Source organism: Gymnodraco acuticeps, unplaced genomic scaffold, assembly GCF_902827175.1.
Source record: "Gymnodraco acuticeps unplaced genomic scaffold, fGymAcu1.1, whole genome shotgun sequence".
NCBI classification, from domain to species: Eukaryota; Metazoa; Chordata; class Actinopteri; order Perciformes; family Bathydraconidae; genus Gymnodraco; species Gymnodraco acuticeps.
This window is the reverse complement of record NW_022992327.1, coordinates 75413-94372: the sequence shown is the minus strand read 5'-3', so window position 1 is coordinate 94372 and position 18960 is coordinate 75413. Positions and strand designations below refer to the sequence as shown.

The window sequence follows — 18960 nt, the reverse complement described above, 5'->3', positions numbered from 1 at the left end:
CTTGCCTTCCATCCTGTCTTTATAACTAATGCTGTTGATGTGTTGTGATTTAAAAAGGTTTCTGTTATCGTCTGGACACCAGCTGGAAAGTAGCCATGTCGGCTAAAGCGGCTCCATGTACTGTTTGTTGTGACAGTTGATCGATGGGGACCGTCCACGCCACTATGAACACATACACTAAACCTTATCAATGAAGCTGACACTCTCATCTCCTCCTCCAGCCGCTCCTCGCTCCCCCGGCTCCCGCCCCCTTGTCTTCTCCGGGAGAAGAAGGCGAAGGCGACGTCTGCTCCATCTGCTTCGAGCCGTGGACGACAGCAGGCGAGCACCGAATCTCCGCCCTGCGCTGCGGACACCTGTTCGGGTTCACCTGCATCACACGCTGGCTCAAAGCTCAGGGGTCCGCCGCCAAATGTCCACAGGTGAGAGAGAGACGGGCGGCGACAGGGCTCAAGGCTGTTATTGCCATGTGTTCAGAGCTACAGTGGAGATATGACGACGCTCCAACAGAGCAACTCAATAACACTGATACAAAAGTGCAAGTGATTACAGATAGAATAGAAATAGTGCGAGGAGAGTCTTCACAAGTACATGGAATGTGATGACTTAGTAAATCAGGTTTATCACCAGGTGGGTCGACACGTACGAGGAATTAGACTTGATGTCGTGGTGCAGACATAAAAGCAAGACAAACATTAAGAACACAGATAGAGAACTATTATAAGAAAACTATTATAACATTAAAACATATTGAAAATAATAACAAATAGTCGTTTTACATAGAAATAGAATGGAATCAAATTCAGCAGTAAAAAAACAAACAAAGACATTGTTTACATTGTTCGTCCCTCAGAGGGGGGGGGGGGAGGCATCAGCGGTAATTAAAGTTTAAAAGTCTCAAAAAGCTACAACTTCTGTCACAAACTGGATGAGTGTGAAGTATTTTGTTAAAGGAGCATGAAAGCGTAATTAAGGAGCACTATTGGAGTGACTTTGATGGTTATTGGAGTCAGGATTAATTCATTTGGATTCTCGCTGTATGAAGAAATTAAAGGACGGCGGAAGTGGAAACAATTCACAAAGGGATTAAACTGTTTAAAACACATGCTCAAAGTAAGCCGGATTTTGCCGATGTGTTTACGTGGATTCAAAAGTCGTAAATAATCTACAAAATGGAGGAGACCGATCTGATCGGAGCAACTGTGACAAATAATCCAACTGAAACCGGAATGGACAACGACTGTTTTAAAAATGCGCTTATCCAGACAAGCCCGGTTTGGACACTTTACGGGCAGAAGAAACATTTCTATTAAAGAAAGAATTATACATTTCTGTCTTTTTATGCCTTTAATACTAACTTGAATTTGTATTCAAATGAATTAATCAATTATTGTGTATATGTTATTGTGATGTAGAGACGAGGCTTTTAGTGACAATCATGGATTGCTTTTATATGTAAAAAAAAAAAAATCTAAATATGATATTTGGCCTCAAATCATCTGAGGCCTGGCGCCCCCCCTGCGATCTTTGGCGCCCCCCAGGTTGGGAACCACTGGTCCACAGTATTGAGTGTGTAAGTCGCTTTGGATAAAAGCGTCTAACAGGTGACCTGTGATGTGATGATGATGATCTGTCGTTTGTCTGTAGTGCAACAAGAAGGCGAAGCGGTCAGACATCGTTCTGCTGTACGCGCCCAGACTGAGAGCGCTGGACAACTCTGAGCAGGAGATCTTAAAGAAGTGAGTGGGGTCTTCACTAGGGTCCATTTAAACTGACGTCGCCATCTTAGGGTAGGGATACCGTGAGCATCGTTTACCACATGACGTAGGAACACACACACACACACACACACACACACACACACACACGCACACACACCGTGATACAGGCAATACAGGAAGTGACTTTTAAGAGTATAGAATACACAGATTCTAATAACTCAACACATCCAATCTAATATGTAATATTCCATTCCTCACACACGTATGTATATTTAGTATCCTGCTTTATATTCTGTCACTGTACATTTGTAATTCAATATCTTTTCCTTTTTTTCTTTCATTCAGATGTTGACATTTTTAAACGTTTATTTCTTGTCTTTTAATCTTATTGTACAATGCCATGTCTTTTTATGGCGCTGCAACACAACTTGTGATCAATAAAGTACTTCTTATCTCCAGGGGGTCCGCGGGGTCTTAACAAGTATTAAACAGCATTTTCCAAGGTGTTACATTTTGTAGCTTGTTTTCAATAAGTATATAAATGGTCCAGAGAGGTTGTGTTCTACAGTCTGCCTGAATGTAATCATGGCGTAGGTGTGTAGTGTGATTCTGTGTAGTTTATTGATGGCATCCCGTTGGGTTTGACGTCATCTGAACAGGACATCGCACGCTCACTGCTCGATAGCGTGCGAAGGTCCGTTTACGCCGGTTGCTAAGCAACATCGTTATGGGGAAATGCAAGTTTGCTTCCAAATGGTTGGAAGATAAGGAGGAAGGACAATCAATACTGTATATAGTCAATGTGAGGTAAAGTGTGTCGCCAAGGTAACTGGTTAAAACTCCAAGTGGCGATGAGGTCTTAAAATGTATGGAAAGGGTCCAAAGATCCAAAAATACTTGAAGTTCCAAAAATACCGTAAATTCCAAAAATACTTAAATTCCAAAAATACTTAAAGTTCCAAAAATACTTAAATTCCAAAAATACTTAAATTCCAAAAATACTTAAGTTCCAAAAATACTTAAATTCCAAAAATACTTAAATTCCAAAAATACTTAAAGTTCCAAAAATACTTAAATTCCAAAAATACTTAAATTCCAAAAATACTTAAGTTCCAAAAATACTTAAATTCCAAAAATACTTAAGTTCCAAAAATACTTAAATTCCAAAAATACTTAAGTTCCAAAAATACTTAAATTCCAAAAATACTTAAATTCCAAAAATACTTAAAGATCCAAAAATATCGCAAATGGTTGGAAGATAAGGAGGAAGGACAATCAATACTGTATATCAGGGGTGGCCAACCCGCGGCTCTCGAGCCGCATGCGGCTCTTTGCCTAGTTTCATGCGGCTCTTCAGTTCATATCGAATTGTATATGTGTGAGTTTGGGGGAGAGACATTGACTCCTGACTAGTGTTGCACGGTGTACCGATACTTGAAAGGTACCGCGATACCCTGCCGTTAAAAACGTTACGATTCCGCCGTTTCATTAGTATCGGTACTTTAAGAATGACGGGGAAAAGTACTCCGGTGAGAAAGCGCCGTTTTAATAAGAGCCGTGTGTGTTCAGCGCTCTGCTTCCACTCCCTGCACCGCAGCCTTGCCTGCAAGTCCCTCCCTCTCAAGCACGCTCTAAGTGCCTCCCCTCTCTCGTGCACGCGCTAGCTGCCAGAGCATGTGAGAAAACGAGAAGCATGGCTGCAAGTGGGAGTGCAGCTGCCGCTGCGCCTCGGCTTGTTGACAAAAAAGACTCCAGAAGCGAAATTTGGAAGTATTTGAGCTATATCTCTGACAGTGAGGGCAAGCCTACGGACACCACGAGGCCTGTCTGTGAGACATGTATTAATTTTATTTAATACGAATTATTGTCATTTATTTTATTTATTGTTCTCATTGTTTAAAAGTGTGTGTTATGGTTCTGGTGTGAAATAAAGCACAACAATTACATTTAAGACTGTTTCCCTTTTTTTAAGAAAAGTATCAAAAAAGAATCGGAATCGCAATTCTTGACTTGGTATCGAAACCAAAATGTTGGTATCGTGACAACACCAGCTACTCCTGACAGTTAAACCTGATATTTAGTAGGTCTGTTAAGTATTGAATGCTGATAATTCTGACGTAATTTGGCCGGTCAAAGTTGTTTGGGCTCGGATAAAATCGCTCCGTTACTTTCGTCCCGTGTTACTTTCGTCCCGTGTTACTTTCGTCCCGTGTTACTTTCGTCCCGGCTCTCCCTACATGTGTATGTGTGGTGTCAGGAGTCAGTATGAGAGGATGACAGCACGTCTAATTTTGATGTGACCCAAGAGCCAATCACAATAATACCTGCGATGCAGTGAACCAATCACCTTTGAGGGGGGAAAACCTATCGTTGATTAAACACTATCCAGTGTTTCCCCTACCATTGTGTTGGAGGGGCGCTGCGCCCCGCCAACGGAGCCCCGCGCCCCCCCCTGAAATTCAAGGTGTTTCAAAAATATATATAATATATATTTTTTAATATATACATAGCACCAAATTGCAAATAATCTATAACTACTGTCACTTTTCACATTGAACATGAGCTCTTTTATTAAATAAACTAAACGCTTTCATTTTAAGTTGTGAGTTTAGTGTTTTTGACCCTAAGAAACACTGATGCATTAATCAATAACAATAATCCACAGCTCCTCTCTCTGCTCCAGAGGATTTAAAAAATATATATCCCAATGCCACTTAAATGCATCAGTGACGTGGTTGAAATCTTGTCTCCAGAAAACAAAAAACTGAAACAAGCGTTATCAGTGACTGTGTGTTTGATGTGGCTCTTTGCAGTAACATAGAAAAAATGTGGCTCTTAACCTCTGACTGGTTGGCCACCCCTGCTGTATATAGTCAATGTGGGGTAAAGTGTGTCGCCAAGGTAACCGGTTAAAACTCAAAGTGGCGATAAGGTCTTAAAATGTATGGAAAGGGTCTTAAAAGGTTTTACATCTGACTTCAGGATTCTTGCATACACCCTGCTCTTATAACTGGTGGGTTAATATAAAACATTTAATGTGTGTGTGTGTGTATGTGTAGGTCTCTGGAGCAGGAGCAGTCTCTGAGGAGGAAGGCTGAACTGGAGTCAGCGCAGTACAAACTGAAGCTGCAGGTCGTCACCAACAAATATGGACAAGCACAACAAGAGCTGCAGGTACCAGTTTCATTTTCAATCTACCATTATTCATTCAGTATCTACTTTTTAAATACCTTGAAAAGTGATTTATTCCTTTCATATTGGATTTATATCAAATACATAATTGATTACTGAATAACTGGCAGGTTTTTTACTATTTAAATGTCCTGCACTTAATCTCTCGTCACTTCCTGTTTTAATGGATGATGAAAAGTGGACTGAACTAAGAAAACCTGGAACAGACTTTTGGGGATTGTAGATTTTTTTTAAAAACTATTGTTCATGAACTATATAGATCGCATACACACCTTCTCTCCCGTGTGACTCACTGATCATTTGAGCAGTTGAATGTATATATTTCTTTCTGCATTTAAAGACACCTGGATACTTTTACGTGTGAATTCACCTGAAATATTGGACTGGTTGAGAGGGGCATGTCTTCATAGGGGCTTAGAACAAAACATAATAAATGATATTATATTCATATATGATAGTTTTCATTTTAATGTTACAATATTTGTTCCTATCGTATTGTTTTTAGGGACTTAATTTTATTTATATGTTATTTTACAGCTTTTAATAAAAAATAATAATAATTGAATTCTTTGTCATAATATTTTTCAAACTAAAGATTATATATGATTCAGTCTAAATGATTTTATATCTTTTTTAAATACTTCAAGACGCTTTTAATTATTATATTTAGCTATTTATCCCTATTTTTGGGGGAATTGTATTTTTTTCATTAACTATATCGCATACACACCTTCTCTCCCGTGTGACTCACTGATCATTTGATCTGTTGAATATATATTTTGTGCTGCTTTTAAAAAGACATGTTTTTAGAAATGTCTGAAGTTACAAAGGTTAACATGAAAAATATGGAGCTGGTGCTTAATGGTTTTTTTCCTTTGTACTTAATGTCTCATAACTACTTGTACATCCATGTGTCATCCCTGTATTCTACACATGCTGATAGCTTAGCTTGTTCTGAAAACAAACATGGGTTCATGTTTTAATAGCATTTCTACAAAAACCGCCCAGGCGAGGCAAACATGACGAGCTCAGACCCCAGAGAGCGAAACAACCTTTTGTCAAACCCTTACAACATGGGTCGGCCCCACCACCGGCCCGGGCCAAAGGTGTCTGTTGTAATGAATATGCCTCCAGCAAAGGGGCCATTGGTGGTCCGCCAGCAATAATAATATTAGAACAATTATTTTGAGAATAAAAATAAAAGATTATTTTGAGATTTCTTTTTTTTTTTTCAATATCGGACCGACAGTCGCACAAATAGGCTATACTGTCCGAATAGAGAATCTACCTACACCTGAAGAATGCTTATTGTACTTGTATCCATGTTGAGAGTGAATGACACACAGCACAGGCGGGCGCACTGACGCTGATAGTGGATCAATGAGTAGCTGGACAGCGCGTGCTGCTGAAATAGCCAACATGCGGTTTGAAAAAAATAACACCAGCTCACTAAATCATTCAAGCGTAATGTTTACTTATGTGAACAGTAACAAAGTTCAGTCATTGAACATTGACAACAAAATCGGAGAAGCCGCTTGATCATGGAGGGCGAGGGGTGGCGGTGAATATGCTGCCCCCCCAGCTGACAGCTTTGTTTTGAAAGAAACGTTTTGTCTCATCCGACATTTATGAGAGAAAATCCCTAATCCAATCGATCCAATCCACTTTATTTATATAGCACAGTTTAAAAACAGAGGGTTTGCCAAAGTGCTTCACCATGAACATAACATTATAATAAAATATAATATTACACGAATAGATAAAAAGCACACATAAGAAAAGATAAAAAGCACACATAAGAATAAATACAAGGCACATAAAGGCTATGGACAGACAGTAAAAGCATACAAATAGGTAAGACATAGACTGACTGGTAAGCGAGGGAAAAGAGGTGGGGTTTTAGGCGGGACTTAAAAACTTCAAGAGTGGGCGACAATTTAACCTGAGGGGGCAGGTCGTTCCAGAGCCTGGGGGCTACCGATGAGAACGCTCGGTCTCCCCTGGTCTTTTTCTTTGTTTTTGGGACTACAAGCAGCAGCTGATCAGCCGACCTCAAAGCCCTTGAGGGGGTGTACACCTGTAAGAGGTCGGAGATGTACTCTGGGGCCAGCCCATTAAGAGATTTAAAAACAAACAATCAAATCTTAAAATGGACTCTGAAATGGACAGGAAGCCAGTGGAGGGGAGCCAGTGGAGGGGAGCCAGTGGAGCGAAGCCAGTGGAGGGAAGCCAGTGGAGGGAAGCCAGTGGAGGGAAGCCAGTGGAGGGAAGCCAGTGGAGGGAAGCCAGTGGAGGGAAGCCAGTGGAGGGAGCCAGTGAAGGGAAGCCAGTGGAGGGAGCCAGTGAAGGGAAGCCAGTGGAGGGAAGCCAGTGGAGGGAAGCCAGTGGAGGGAAGCCAGTGGAGGGAAGCCAGTGGAGGGAAGCCAGTGGAGGGAAGCCAGTGGAGGGAAGCCAGTGGAGGGAAGCCAGTGAAGGGAAGCCAGTGGAGGGAAGCCAGTGGAGGGAGCCAGTGGAGGGAAGCCAGTGGAGGGAAGCCAGTGGAGGGAAGCCAGTGGAGGGAAGCCAGTGGAGGGAAGCCAGTGGAGGGAAGCCAGTGGAGGGAAGCCAGTGGAGGGAAGCCAGTGGAGGGAAGCCAGTGGAGGGAAGCCAGTGGAGGGAGCCAGTGGAGGGAAGCCAGTGGAGGGAAGCCAGTGGAGGGAAGCCAGTGGAGGGAAGCCAGTGGAGGGAAGCCAGTGGAGGGAAGCCAGTGGAGGGAAGCCAGTGGAGGGAAGCCAGTGGAGGGAAGCCAGTGGAGGGAAGCCAGTGGAGCGAAGCCAGTGGAGGGAAGCCAGTGGAGGAAAGCCAGTGGAGGGAAGCCAGTGGAGGGAGCCAGTGGAGGGAAGCCAGTGGAGGGAAGCCAGTGGAGCGAAGCCAGTGGAGGGAAGCCAGTGGAGGGAAGCCAGTGGAGGGAAGCCAGTGGAGGGAAGCCAGTGGAGGGAAGCCAGTGGAGGGAAGCCAGTGGAGGGAAGCCAGTGGAGGGAAGCCAGTGGAGGGCAGCCAGTGGAGGGAAGCCAGTGGAGCGAAGCCAGTGGAGGGAAGCCAGAACTGGTGTGATGTGGTCAAACTTGCGGGTTCCTGTAAGCAGCCGCGCCGCAGCGTTTTGTACAAGCTGCAGGCGGGCCAGCGAAGTCTTGTTTAGGCCGGCATAAAGTGCATTACAATAATCTAAACGAGTTGAAACAAAGGCATGAATTACACGCTCAAAGTTTAAAAAGGATAAAACCGGTTTAATTTTGGACAGGAGCCTCAAGTGATAAAAACTGGATTTAACCACAGAGTTTATCTGTTTATCTCATTTAAAAGCACTGTCGATTTTGACACCCAGATTTGTGACCATGGGTTTTGCAAACTGTTGCAGGGAACCCAGGTCAATGGAAGGGACATCACCATTTGGTCCAAACACAATTACCTCCGTTTTGCTCTCATTTATATTTAAAAAGTTTAGCGCCATCCAGGCCTTTATGTCATTAAGACAGTCAACCAGGGGCATCAGAGAGCTAGTGTTTTTTCTTAGGGGTAGATATGATTGGGAGTCGTCCGCATAAAGGTGGTAGGAGACGCCATATTTTCTAAAAATCAGTCCAAGGGGGAGAAGGTATAAGGAAAATAAAATAGGCCCCAAAATAGAACCTTGGGGAACTCCACAGGATAAGGGGGCAGAAGAGGATGTAAAGTCACCAAGCGTAACAGAGAAAGATCTCTTGGACAGATAGGACCTGAACCACTCTAAGGCAGCGCCCCTGATACCCACACAGTGCTCTAGACGAGAGATAAGGATGGAGTGGTCAATCGTATCAAAAGCAGCTGTGAGGTCTAAGAGCATAAGGATGGCAGAGTCACCAGGGTCTGTAGTGACCAGGAGGTCATTGAATACCCTTAGAAGGGCAGACTCAGTGCTGTGAAGCACTTTAAAACCGGATTGAAAAATATCAAAAATATTGTGTGCATGTATAAAAGACTGCAGCTGTAAGAGTACGGTTTTCTCCAATATCTTTGAAATAAAAGGAAGCTTCGAGATGGGTCTGTAATTTGAGAAGACAGAAGTGTCCAGATTAGTTTTCTTTATCAGGGGTGCCACAACCGCTTGTTTGAAATAAACTGGCACAGAACCGGACTCTAGGCTGCTATTTATAATGTTATGGACATTAGGTCCAATAGTGTCCCATACCTCTTTAAAAAGTCGAGGAGGGACTGGGTCTGTGGGACAAGATGAGGGTTTTCATTTAGCAACAATGTCACTGAGAGATGACAACGACACAGGTCCAAACTGCTGGAAGACAGCCGTGCATGTGAAGTCAATGGAGGGGTCAAAAGAGGGTGGTGAGATACTGGCTCTAATAGTGGAGATCTTGTCTATAAAATAGCAGAGGAATTTTTCACACATCTCAGTTGAAGCATCAATACAAGTGGATAAAGGAGAGTTTAACATAGCATCGATTGTTTTAAAGAGAAGTAACTCATCTTTTCAGCTTTTACAGTGCTCTGATACTTTCTCCAACTCTCTTTCAAAATGTCACGAGTTACATGAAGCTTGTCCTTCTTCCACCTGCGTTCAGCCTGGCAGCACGAGTGACGTCATTGAGCCAGGGTCCGAGTGCACGTAAATGCAGCGCAAGACGAGAGCCTTGTAACCCCTCCCCCGGCGCGAGCGAGGAAATGTGATTGTCATTTGAACGGGACGGCGCAAAACGAGAAGCATTCGGTCTACGTTGACAGAGAAGAGACTGTCAAGTGTGGCTGTACTCGGCATTGATTCAAAACGCACTAAAGCTTTGGATCTTAATCAGCTTGTGAGCAGGGGCTACAGAACGGCACCGCAGCGAGGCTCCCCCCCCCGTTGACAGTTCACTACAACTGTTTGTCAAACCCTTCAAACCTCTCCTCCTCTCTCTCTGCAGGAACTCAGGGCTATGATGGCTGGTCGAGTCCCAGTTTACTCTTCCTCCTCCTCTTCCTCCTCCTCGCTCCTCCTCGGCCTCTCTCAGAGCTCCAGGTCGGCGCAGTATATTTTCTCCAAAGCGATTCTGGTGTCTATTGCCGGAGGATCCAGAGTTCTGTCGTACTGCGAGCCTCTGAGCTGCCTGCTGGCCTCGCAGCCCTCCCCCCACTCCACTCTGGTGCCAGGTGAGGAGACCCCACTTCCTGCTTTGAAACCACAACAAAACAGCCGAAAGATTAATTAGAAGCTTAAAGAGGCCCTATGGTTCTTCTTTACTTGTAAAGCGCTTTGAGCTCCAGGAAAAGCATATTTTTGTATGAGTCTATGCATTGTTTTTCCTACTTGTTAATAGTGACTTTTTCCTCCTCTCACCTGTCTCCTCTTCCTGCTCTCACCTGTCTCCTCTTCCTCCTCTCACCTGTCTCCTCTTCCTCAGGCTGTGGGGTGAAGAAGGTGAGCGTGGTGAACATGAAGGCCAGTCAGTACGTTCCCATCCACAGCAAACAGATCCGAGGTCTGTCCTTCAACAGACAGAACGACAGCTTGCTGCTTTCTGCGGCTCTGGACAACACCATCAAACTGACCAGGTACACACTCAAGCTAATGTTTGCCTGTAAAGGAACTACAGCACGGTCACTAGGGGTGTTGAAAATAATCGTTTCTACGATGCATTGCGATGCGGACGTGGACGATTCGGTATCGATGCAGTGACGGAAGATAATCGGTTATAGCGTAGTAACGTTGCTTCCTGATTTTCCGGCCGCGGCTTTACTATAACGTTTTTTTTTTCTGTCACTTTAATATCAAATCGGTCGGTGACGCAGAGATCAGGGAACAGACGTGACAGCGGTACAGCAACACCAAACACGGAGCAGTCTGCTTTATCCACCAACACAAGAACACCAGTCCAGAACCAACAGCAGAAGGACCCGCTCTGAATCACTCCGTGTCGCTGCGGCTCAGAGACTCAGGGATTTATGTTTTTCAAAAATAATCGCGTTACAATCATATCAGGTTTTTGGTGGATTTGATTAAGTCTTGGATTGCAGAGTATGAATGTCCTCTAGCAATTTTCAGACGATATATACGTGTGTAAAGTTTGTGAAGGCAGGAGGAAGAAAGCTTCCGCGATCACCGTCTCCTCTGTTCCTCCAAACCCCGCCCCCTCCCTGAAAATAATGAGTGACAGGCTGATAGTGACCCGATAGAAACGTTATTATTCACTTAATCACTGAGATATAATGAAGCTAACTTAATCTCATACATTCATGGGATTTATGTAACAGTAAGACAGAGAATGTGAGTGTGCACCTACATGCAGTATTTTAGTTGTTATATGCTGTTGTAAATACTCCTGTTGTCTGCTGTGTTCAGACTCAAGTCCTGTGTGTGATGCCACAGGACATTCAGTGTCCTTTCTTTAACAGAAGGCCGTTGCTAGAAGCTGCAGCTAGACTGCAGAAGCATTATTTTTTGTTTTTGAGGATGGAACAACTTCACACACAGATATAGGGAGGCTAGTAGAGATGTCCCGATCCGTTCACGTGATCGGGGATCGGAGCCGATCACGTGATTTTCAAAAGATCGGAATCGGGAGAAAAAAATCGGGGATCGGGTTTTTAAAAAAAAAATTTTATAAAATGTTTTTTTTAAATTTAATGTTACAAAACTAAAATGACCATGTTCACGTCTTAAAGTCATCCTGAGGCCTTAGTTTTGGTTTAAAATGACACAACATCATGTGTTGCTTCTTTTGGGTTTGTTTTCATTTGCTTATTTCTCTCAAATCTGGCAACAGAGTGGGCGCAGTGTCTAATAGTAGCAGCTAACGAGAGGCTACGTTCAGCTGGTGACTCGGGAGTCGGGACAGAGAAAATGTCAGGAGTTTGGAAGTATTATAAATTGAAAGCGAAGGCAGTGTAACAGCCAGATGCAATGTTTGCAAGGCGGAGGTTCCACGTGGTGGAAAGAACAGAGCTACGTTCAACGCGACCAATCTAATACTCCACCTGAGAAACAAACACCAACAACAACAGGATGAGTACACAGCGGCCACTCGGGTAACGGCACTGAAGCAACCTTTCAGAGACTTTTAAAAGGAAAGAGAAACTGCCACAGAACAGTGAAAAGGCCAAAAAAACAACAGCCAAGAGAGCTGAGTTCATCGCGTTGGATGACCAGCCGTTATCTGTTATCTTTTTTTTCTCATTGCATAAAGATCGGATCGGGAAAAATCGGTATCGGCAGATTGTCAAAATCAAATGATCGGAATCGGATCGGGAGCAAAAAAAGGTGATCGGGACATCCCTAGAGGCTAGACCTATAAAATTCATTTATTTTGGTTTATAAATGAATGTCAAGACATTTATGTTATTGATTTCTGAAGCACTTTCTGAATAATAAAAAGAGAGTTCATATGTATTTACTGCATGTATGCATTGATGAAAAATAAGCCATGTGCAGTAATATAGAAAATTGAGGATGCAACGCATTGGTATGAATCGTGATGCATCGGGATATCGAATTGAATCGAATCGTTGACAGGATAATCGTAATCGAATCGTGAGACCAGTGAAGATGCACAGCCCTAACGGTCACATGACTTCACGTCACCACCGCTAAGCTAAAGGTGGCTAATGTTGGGCTATAAAGGAACTACAGCACGGTCACATGACTTCACGCCACCACCGCTAAGCTAAAGGCGGCTAATGTTGGGCTATAAATGAACTACAGCACGGTCACATGACTTCACGTCACCACTGCTAAGCTAAAGGTGGCTAATGTTGGGCTATAAATGAACTACAGCACGGTCACATGACTTCACGTCACCACCGCTAAGCTAAAGGCGGCTAATGTTGAGCTATAGATGAACTACAGCACGGTCACATGACTTCACGTCACCACCGCTAAGCTAAAGGTGGCCAACGTTGGGCTATAAAGAAACTACAGCACGGTCACATGACTTCACGTCACCACCGCTAAGCTAAAGGTGGCTAATGTTGGGCTATAAAGGAACTACAGCACGGTCACATGACTTCACGTCACCACCGCTAAGCTAAAGGAGGCTAATGTTGGGCTATAAAGGAACTACAGCACGGTCACATGACTTCACATCTCCACCGCTAAGCTAAAGGCGGCTAATGTTGGGCTATAAAGGAACTACAGCACGGTCACATGACTTCACATCTCCACCGCTAAGCTAAAGGCGGCTAATGTTGGGCTATAAAGTAACTACAGCACGGTCACATGACTTCACGTCACCCCCGCTAAGCTAAAGGTGGCTAATGTTGGGCTATAAAGGAACTACAGCACGGTCACATGACTTCACGTCAGAGATGAGGACTCGAGTCTGTGACTCGGACTCGAGTCTGTGACTCGGACTCGAGTCGCACTTAAGTCGCACACACAGAGACTTCAGACTTGACTTGGACTCCTGCTCAAAAGACTTCGGACTCGACTTGGACTCGTGTTTTGGGACTCGTGAACAATCATTGTGTTTTCTATTTTTGGCGTATTAAAGGTGGGGTAGGTAAGTTTGAGAAACCGGCTCGAGATCGCTAGAATTTGAAAATACACAACCGGAGAAAATCTGCCACTTCCTCACCGAGCCCCTCCTCCAACACACACGAACGCGCACATGACCAATGAGGGCACGAGATAAGTTTGTGCCCCGATGGGAGGCTGACAGGCAGGTAGGCCATCCAGTTATTTTAGCCGGGCCGGCTATCGGGATGTTAAGAGCATTCCATGGAATATAACAAAAAGTGTATCTCGAGCCGGTTTCTCAAACTTACCTACCCGACCTTTAACATTAACATCATGGTAACACCATGGCGACCGGCGGCACACCTGCAGCTGAACCGCTTGTTATTAGGTTCAACTATAAAAACTTCGAACAAAACGCCGGCGGCACCAACAAAAGGAGCGCACACTGCAAAGTCTGCAATATTAAAATCAAGGATGCTGGTGCAACAACGTCAAATGTCATCAGGCACTTGAAAACTCACCCGGAGAGGTCAGTCACATTAACGCATATGGACGGTTAGCAAACATGTTTAGCTCAGCATCAGCTATGTAATGTTAACTTAGCTTGCTACTAGCTTTGTAACTGAATATTTGAAAAGAGGAGTGAATGTTTGCTTGTCACACTTGTTTGCGTTGAGTGGCGTTGACATCCAACTCTTGACATGACATAAAAAAGGTCGGTAACGTTAATCATTACGTTCCGCTGCCACCATCTACTGGCTAACGTTAAACGTAGAAAAATACATAGTTACATACATAAATACATCTGTCGGTTTATAGGCAGGTTACAGGTTTATTGTTGACCACGTAACGTTCATGTTACAGGTTTATCAGGTTACCATTACACTGGGTTTGAGTGAGAGGATAGAGGAATATGTTTATTTATAGTAGACTTAAAAGATGTCATTAGAGACCCAGTGTAATTAAACAATACGGTTGCAGAGGTCAAACTGGCCAAATGGCTAGCCTAGTGAATGTTGAAATGTTACCAGCCACTCAATAGATTGCCATTGTTATTTGTGGCTGGTGCGTGCAACATACAGTACCAGCCACTTGCATGATTTACCAGCATTTGGCTGGTAAGTGGTGTTAAGCTAAGCTAAAGGAGGCTAATGTTGGGCTAAAGGAGGCTAATGTTGGGCTATAAAAGAACTATAGCACGGTCACATGACTTCACGTCACCACCGCTAAGCTAAAGGTGGCTAATGTTGGGCTATAAAGGAACTACAGCACGGTCACATGACTTCACGTCACCACCGCTAAGCTAAAGGAGGCTAATGTTGGGCTATAAAGGAACTACAGCACGGTCACATGACTTCACGTCACCACCGCTAAGCTAAAGGAGGCTAATGTTGGGCTATAGAGGAACTACAGCACGGTCACATGACATCACGTCACCACCGCTAAGCTAAAGGAGGCTAATGTTGGGCTATGAAGGAACTACAGCACGGTCACATGACTTCACGTCACCACCGCTAAGCTAAAGGTGGCTAATGTTGGGCTCTAAAGGAACTACAGCACGGTCACATGACTTCACGTCACCACCGCTAAGCTAAAGGAGGCTAACGTTGGGCGTGATGACGTTTAGTCACTTCATTTAGACACTTGTTTGCAACCTCTGTTTCTAAATTCACCATTGGGGTATTCAGTGACCTACTTTATGTCGTGTGTGTGTGTGTGTGTGTGTGTGTGTGTGTGTGTGTGTGTGTGTGTGTGTGTGTGTGTGTGTGTGTGTGTGTGTGTGTGTGTGTGTGTGTGTGTGTGTGTGTGTGTGTGTGTGTGTGTGTGTGTGTGTGTGTGTGTGTGTGTGTGTGTGTGTGTGTGTGTGTGTGTGTGTGTGTGTGTGTGTGTGTGTGTGTGTGTGTGTGTGTGTGTGTGTGTGTGTGTGTGTGTGTGTGTGTCAGTCTGCTGACCAACACGGTGGTTCAGACCTATAATGCCGGTAAGCCCGTGTGGAGCTGCTGCTGGTGTTTGGACAACAGTAACTACGTTTACGCCGGGCTGAGCAACGGCTCTGTGCTAGTCTACGACACCAGAGACACCAGCACACACGTGCAGGAGCTGCAGCCTCTACGCTCCAGGTACACACACACACACACACACTGTACTGATCCTAGGGCCAGGGCTGTTTCTCTGAGAGGCTCATGTAAAGTTACCTTATTAGAGATGGACTTAATGAAATAAAAAAAGTAAATTAAGTCGCAAGAGATGCTCGAAGGATTTATGGAACATGTCCCAAAAATATGTGACATTTTTGTATGAATTATTTGGGAAAGTCTTAGAATGTACCCCAAAAACATGTGGAAAATTAAGATGGAATGTACGAGGAGACCTTTGAAGCCACTAAGACCGTATTGATTGTGTCCAGGTGTCCGGTGGCGTCTCTGTGCTACGTCCCGCGGGCGGCCTCCAGCTCGTTCCCGTGCGGCGGTTTGATCGCCGGCTCTCTGGAGGGCGGGTGTTTTTGGGAGCAGGTGAACGAGACGACCTACAGACCTCACCTGTTGCCCCTGGAGACGGCCGGCTGCACCGACATCCAGGTGGAGACGGAGAGCCGCCACTGCCTCGTCACCTACAGGCCAGGTGAGACCAAATGTTCTGTTTCTGAAAAACTCTTAATTCTGCAATTTTTACTGAATATATCAGAATCAAAGACTTTTTTCGGGAACATTTCTAAATTCTGACTTTTTTCTGAAAACCTCAAAATTCTGACTTTTTTCTGAAAACCTCAAAATTCTGACTTTTTTCTGAAAACCTCAAAATTCTGACTTTTTTCTGAAAACCTAGAAATTCTGACTTTTTTTCTGAAAACCTCAACATTTTGACTTTTTACTGAAAATCTCAAAATTCTGACTTTTTTCTGAAAACCTAGAAATTCTGACTTTTTTCTGAAAACCTCAAAATTCTGACTTTTTTCTGAAAACCTCAAAATTCTGACTTTTTTCTGAAAACCTCAAATTTCTGACTTTTTGGGGTAATTTCTAAGACTTTTCCCCCATAATTGAAGCAAAAATGTCACATCTTTGGGACGTATTTTCTCACTTAATTGACTTGTGTTTGCAGGCCGCTCCAACCCCTCTCTGCGCTGCGTGCTCATGTCTCTGACGCGCACCCCCCAGCAGGACTCCTCCGCGCTGCCGCAGGTCTCCGTCGCTCCGCTGCAGAGCTTCAGCGCCGGCCCCTCCGGCAAACTCCTCACCAAGAACGCTGTGTTCAGGAGCCCCGGAGGAGCGGGGGGGCTGGTCTGCGCCGGGGACGAGGCCTCCAACTCCACCATGGTGTGTGTGTGTGTGTGTGTGTGTGTGTGTGTGTGTGTGTGTGTGTGTGTGTGTGTGTGTGTGTGTGTGTGTGTGTGTGTGTGTGTGTGTGTGTGTGTGTGTGTGTGTGTGTGTGTGTGTGTGTGTGTGTGTGTGTGTGTGTGTGTGTGTGTGTGTGTGTGTGTGTGTGTGTGTGTGTGTGTGTGTGTGTGTGTGTGTATACATTTTCCTATATTTATTATATCTTTGCCCAAAGTTACCTTAAAACTTTTCTTTTAGTTAAAATTATTTTATTTAGTTTTTTTTAGAGACCAAACTTGTATAATTTAAGTTTTTGCTGTTTCATTTTTTAGAACAAATATATATACGTTTATTGGTTTAATTTAAAGAGCCTAAATCTCAAAATACATTTGTTATAATTTATTTGATTTAGGCGTTCGTTGATATATTTTCTTTTTTGAAAGAGCCACAAATTGTTGACTTAACTTTCTTATCTTCCTCTGCCTTTACCCCCTTTACCCCCTCTTCCTCCTCCTCCTCTTCCTCCTCTTCCTCTTCCTCCTCCTCCTCTTCCTCCTCCTCCTCCTCTTCCTCCTCCTCTTCCTCAGGTGTGGGATGCCAGCAGTGGGTCTTTGCTTCAGAAGCTTCCGGCAGATCTCCCGGTTTTGGACATTTCTCCGTTTTCTGTGAACGGCGAGCACTTCCTGGCGTCGCTCACCGAGAAGATGCTGAAGCTCTACAGGTGGGAGTGAAGAGGAGGGACACACACACAGGACGCTGTGTGTGTGTGTGTGTGTATGTGTGTGTGTGTGGAGAAATCCAATACTGCTTAAACTTTTATCTGCAAAGGCGAGCAGAACAATCTGAGGAGCGATCGACCCGAGGGAAACTTTTTTTTTTTTTTAGCTTTTTCCACTTCCACATTTGTAACAGGTGTGATGATGGATGCAGTCAGGTGTGATGGATGCAGTCAGGTGTGATGGATGCAGTCAGGTGTGATGGTGGATGCAGTCAGGTGTGATGGTGGATGCAGAGAGAGAGATTTTTAACCTAATTGGCCACCGTAGTTATCAGTGTCCAATCAGAAACTGAGTCTAATGAAGAGTAAAAACACCTGCCATATCTTTAAAACAATTATTTTTGAATAACCAAGAGAAAGCGTAATCCATTGCTGGTTTCTTCTCATATTGGGAATGTGACTTCAGAAAGACGTGTTCACTGTGATGGACGCCACGAACCATTAAGAAGCTGGAGAGACGGAGCATCATCAATATGTTGCTGTGATTTAAAGGACACATGATTTGTAGTATACGAGGTAAACATGTCAAACCCACTGGTATAATCCTCCTGGTTTCACAGGTTTAAGGCATCACCACTGGTTTACCCTCAGCTGTACGTCTCCATGACTACTGATCATTTCCAAATCATCGCTCTGTTGTGAATAATCTAAAACATTTGCCCTAAATCTATTTTTCCTGGATTTAATGCCACATGTATAACTGAGGTTTGTGATTTCCGATGGTCCCTGAACCCACCAGTTAAGAAAATGATCTGTTTGAATGACAAACATCAACGTGACGTCACTTAGAGATGAATAAGATTATATCTTTTTAGATTTAGTGCGTCAAAAGTTACTACATTTTTTTTTTAAATGGTGTGACATGTTTGCATGTCTTACTTTAAATTGTGAGCGATTATTAAAAGATTTTTTTTCTTTCTTTCCTGTTGATCGACTAATAATTGCAGCTTTAAATGGTGGTGTGATTTGGAACATGGTCAGTAGGGACAGCAGATGTTAATGATTTGTATTTTGACTGTCAGGACGCTGAAGGAAGATTTCCCCAAATACTCTCCATGTGTTTTTTGCCACTTTCCTGCGTTTCCACGTTATTAAACTCCTCTGAACGTCAAGTGCCAAAAGGACTCGAAGGTCGTGTACATTTCTCCTCGTTTTGTTACTGAAGGAAGTTGTATATATGTATATTTGATACAAACTGTTTGTGTACGACTTCAAAGTTAATAAAATGTATGTTATTTTTAACTAAATTTTTCAGAGTGGTCTGTTTGTTGCTGTGAATACATACGTGAGCGGTTTGTTTTCAGCATTTTTGGGCAATTTTCATAATCGTTTTACTCTTGATTTACTTTGAGATTTATAGAGAATTAATTTATATTAAAGATTATTATTAGAAATAGTCAAATACACCCTCAAAAGCTAAAAGAGAACCTATAATGCAGGTTCATATCAGTATGTAGTGTCTCTACTTTAAAGAGTCCTCTCCTGCTG

General features: G+C 43.6%; 1 protein-coding gene across 2 annotated transcripts in view; it reads left to right on the top strand.

The window, feature by feature from the left end:
• Positions 1-18719, top strand: part of rfwd3 (ring finger and WD repeat domain 3) — a 28887-nt gene extending 10168 nt beyond the window's left edge. Inside the window, exons 5-13 of one of the 2 annotated variants that reach the window (XM_034208491.1) lie at positions 222-422; positions 1648-1739; positions 4781-4895; positions 9851-10076; positions 10328-10478; positions 15321-15497; positions 15785-15999; positions 16480-16694; positions 17282-18719. In XM_034208491.1, the coding sequence (XP_034064382.1) occupies positions 222-422; positions 1648-1739; positions 4781-4895; positions 9851-10076; positions 10328-10478; positions 15321-15497; positions 15785-15999; positions 16480-16694; positions 17282-17425 (1536 nt within the window). In that variant the 3' untranslated portion in view covers positions 17426-18719. The remainder of the gene's footprint in view (positions 1-221; positions 423-1647; positions 1740-4780; positions 4896-9850; positions 10077-10327; positions 10479-15320; positions 15498-15784; positions 16000-16479; positions 16695-17281) is intronic. The other variant, XM_034208492.1, reaches the window with a different exon arrangement.
• Positions 18720-18960: the final 241 nt, after the last annotated feature.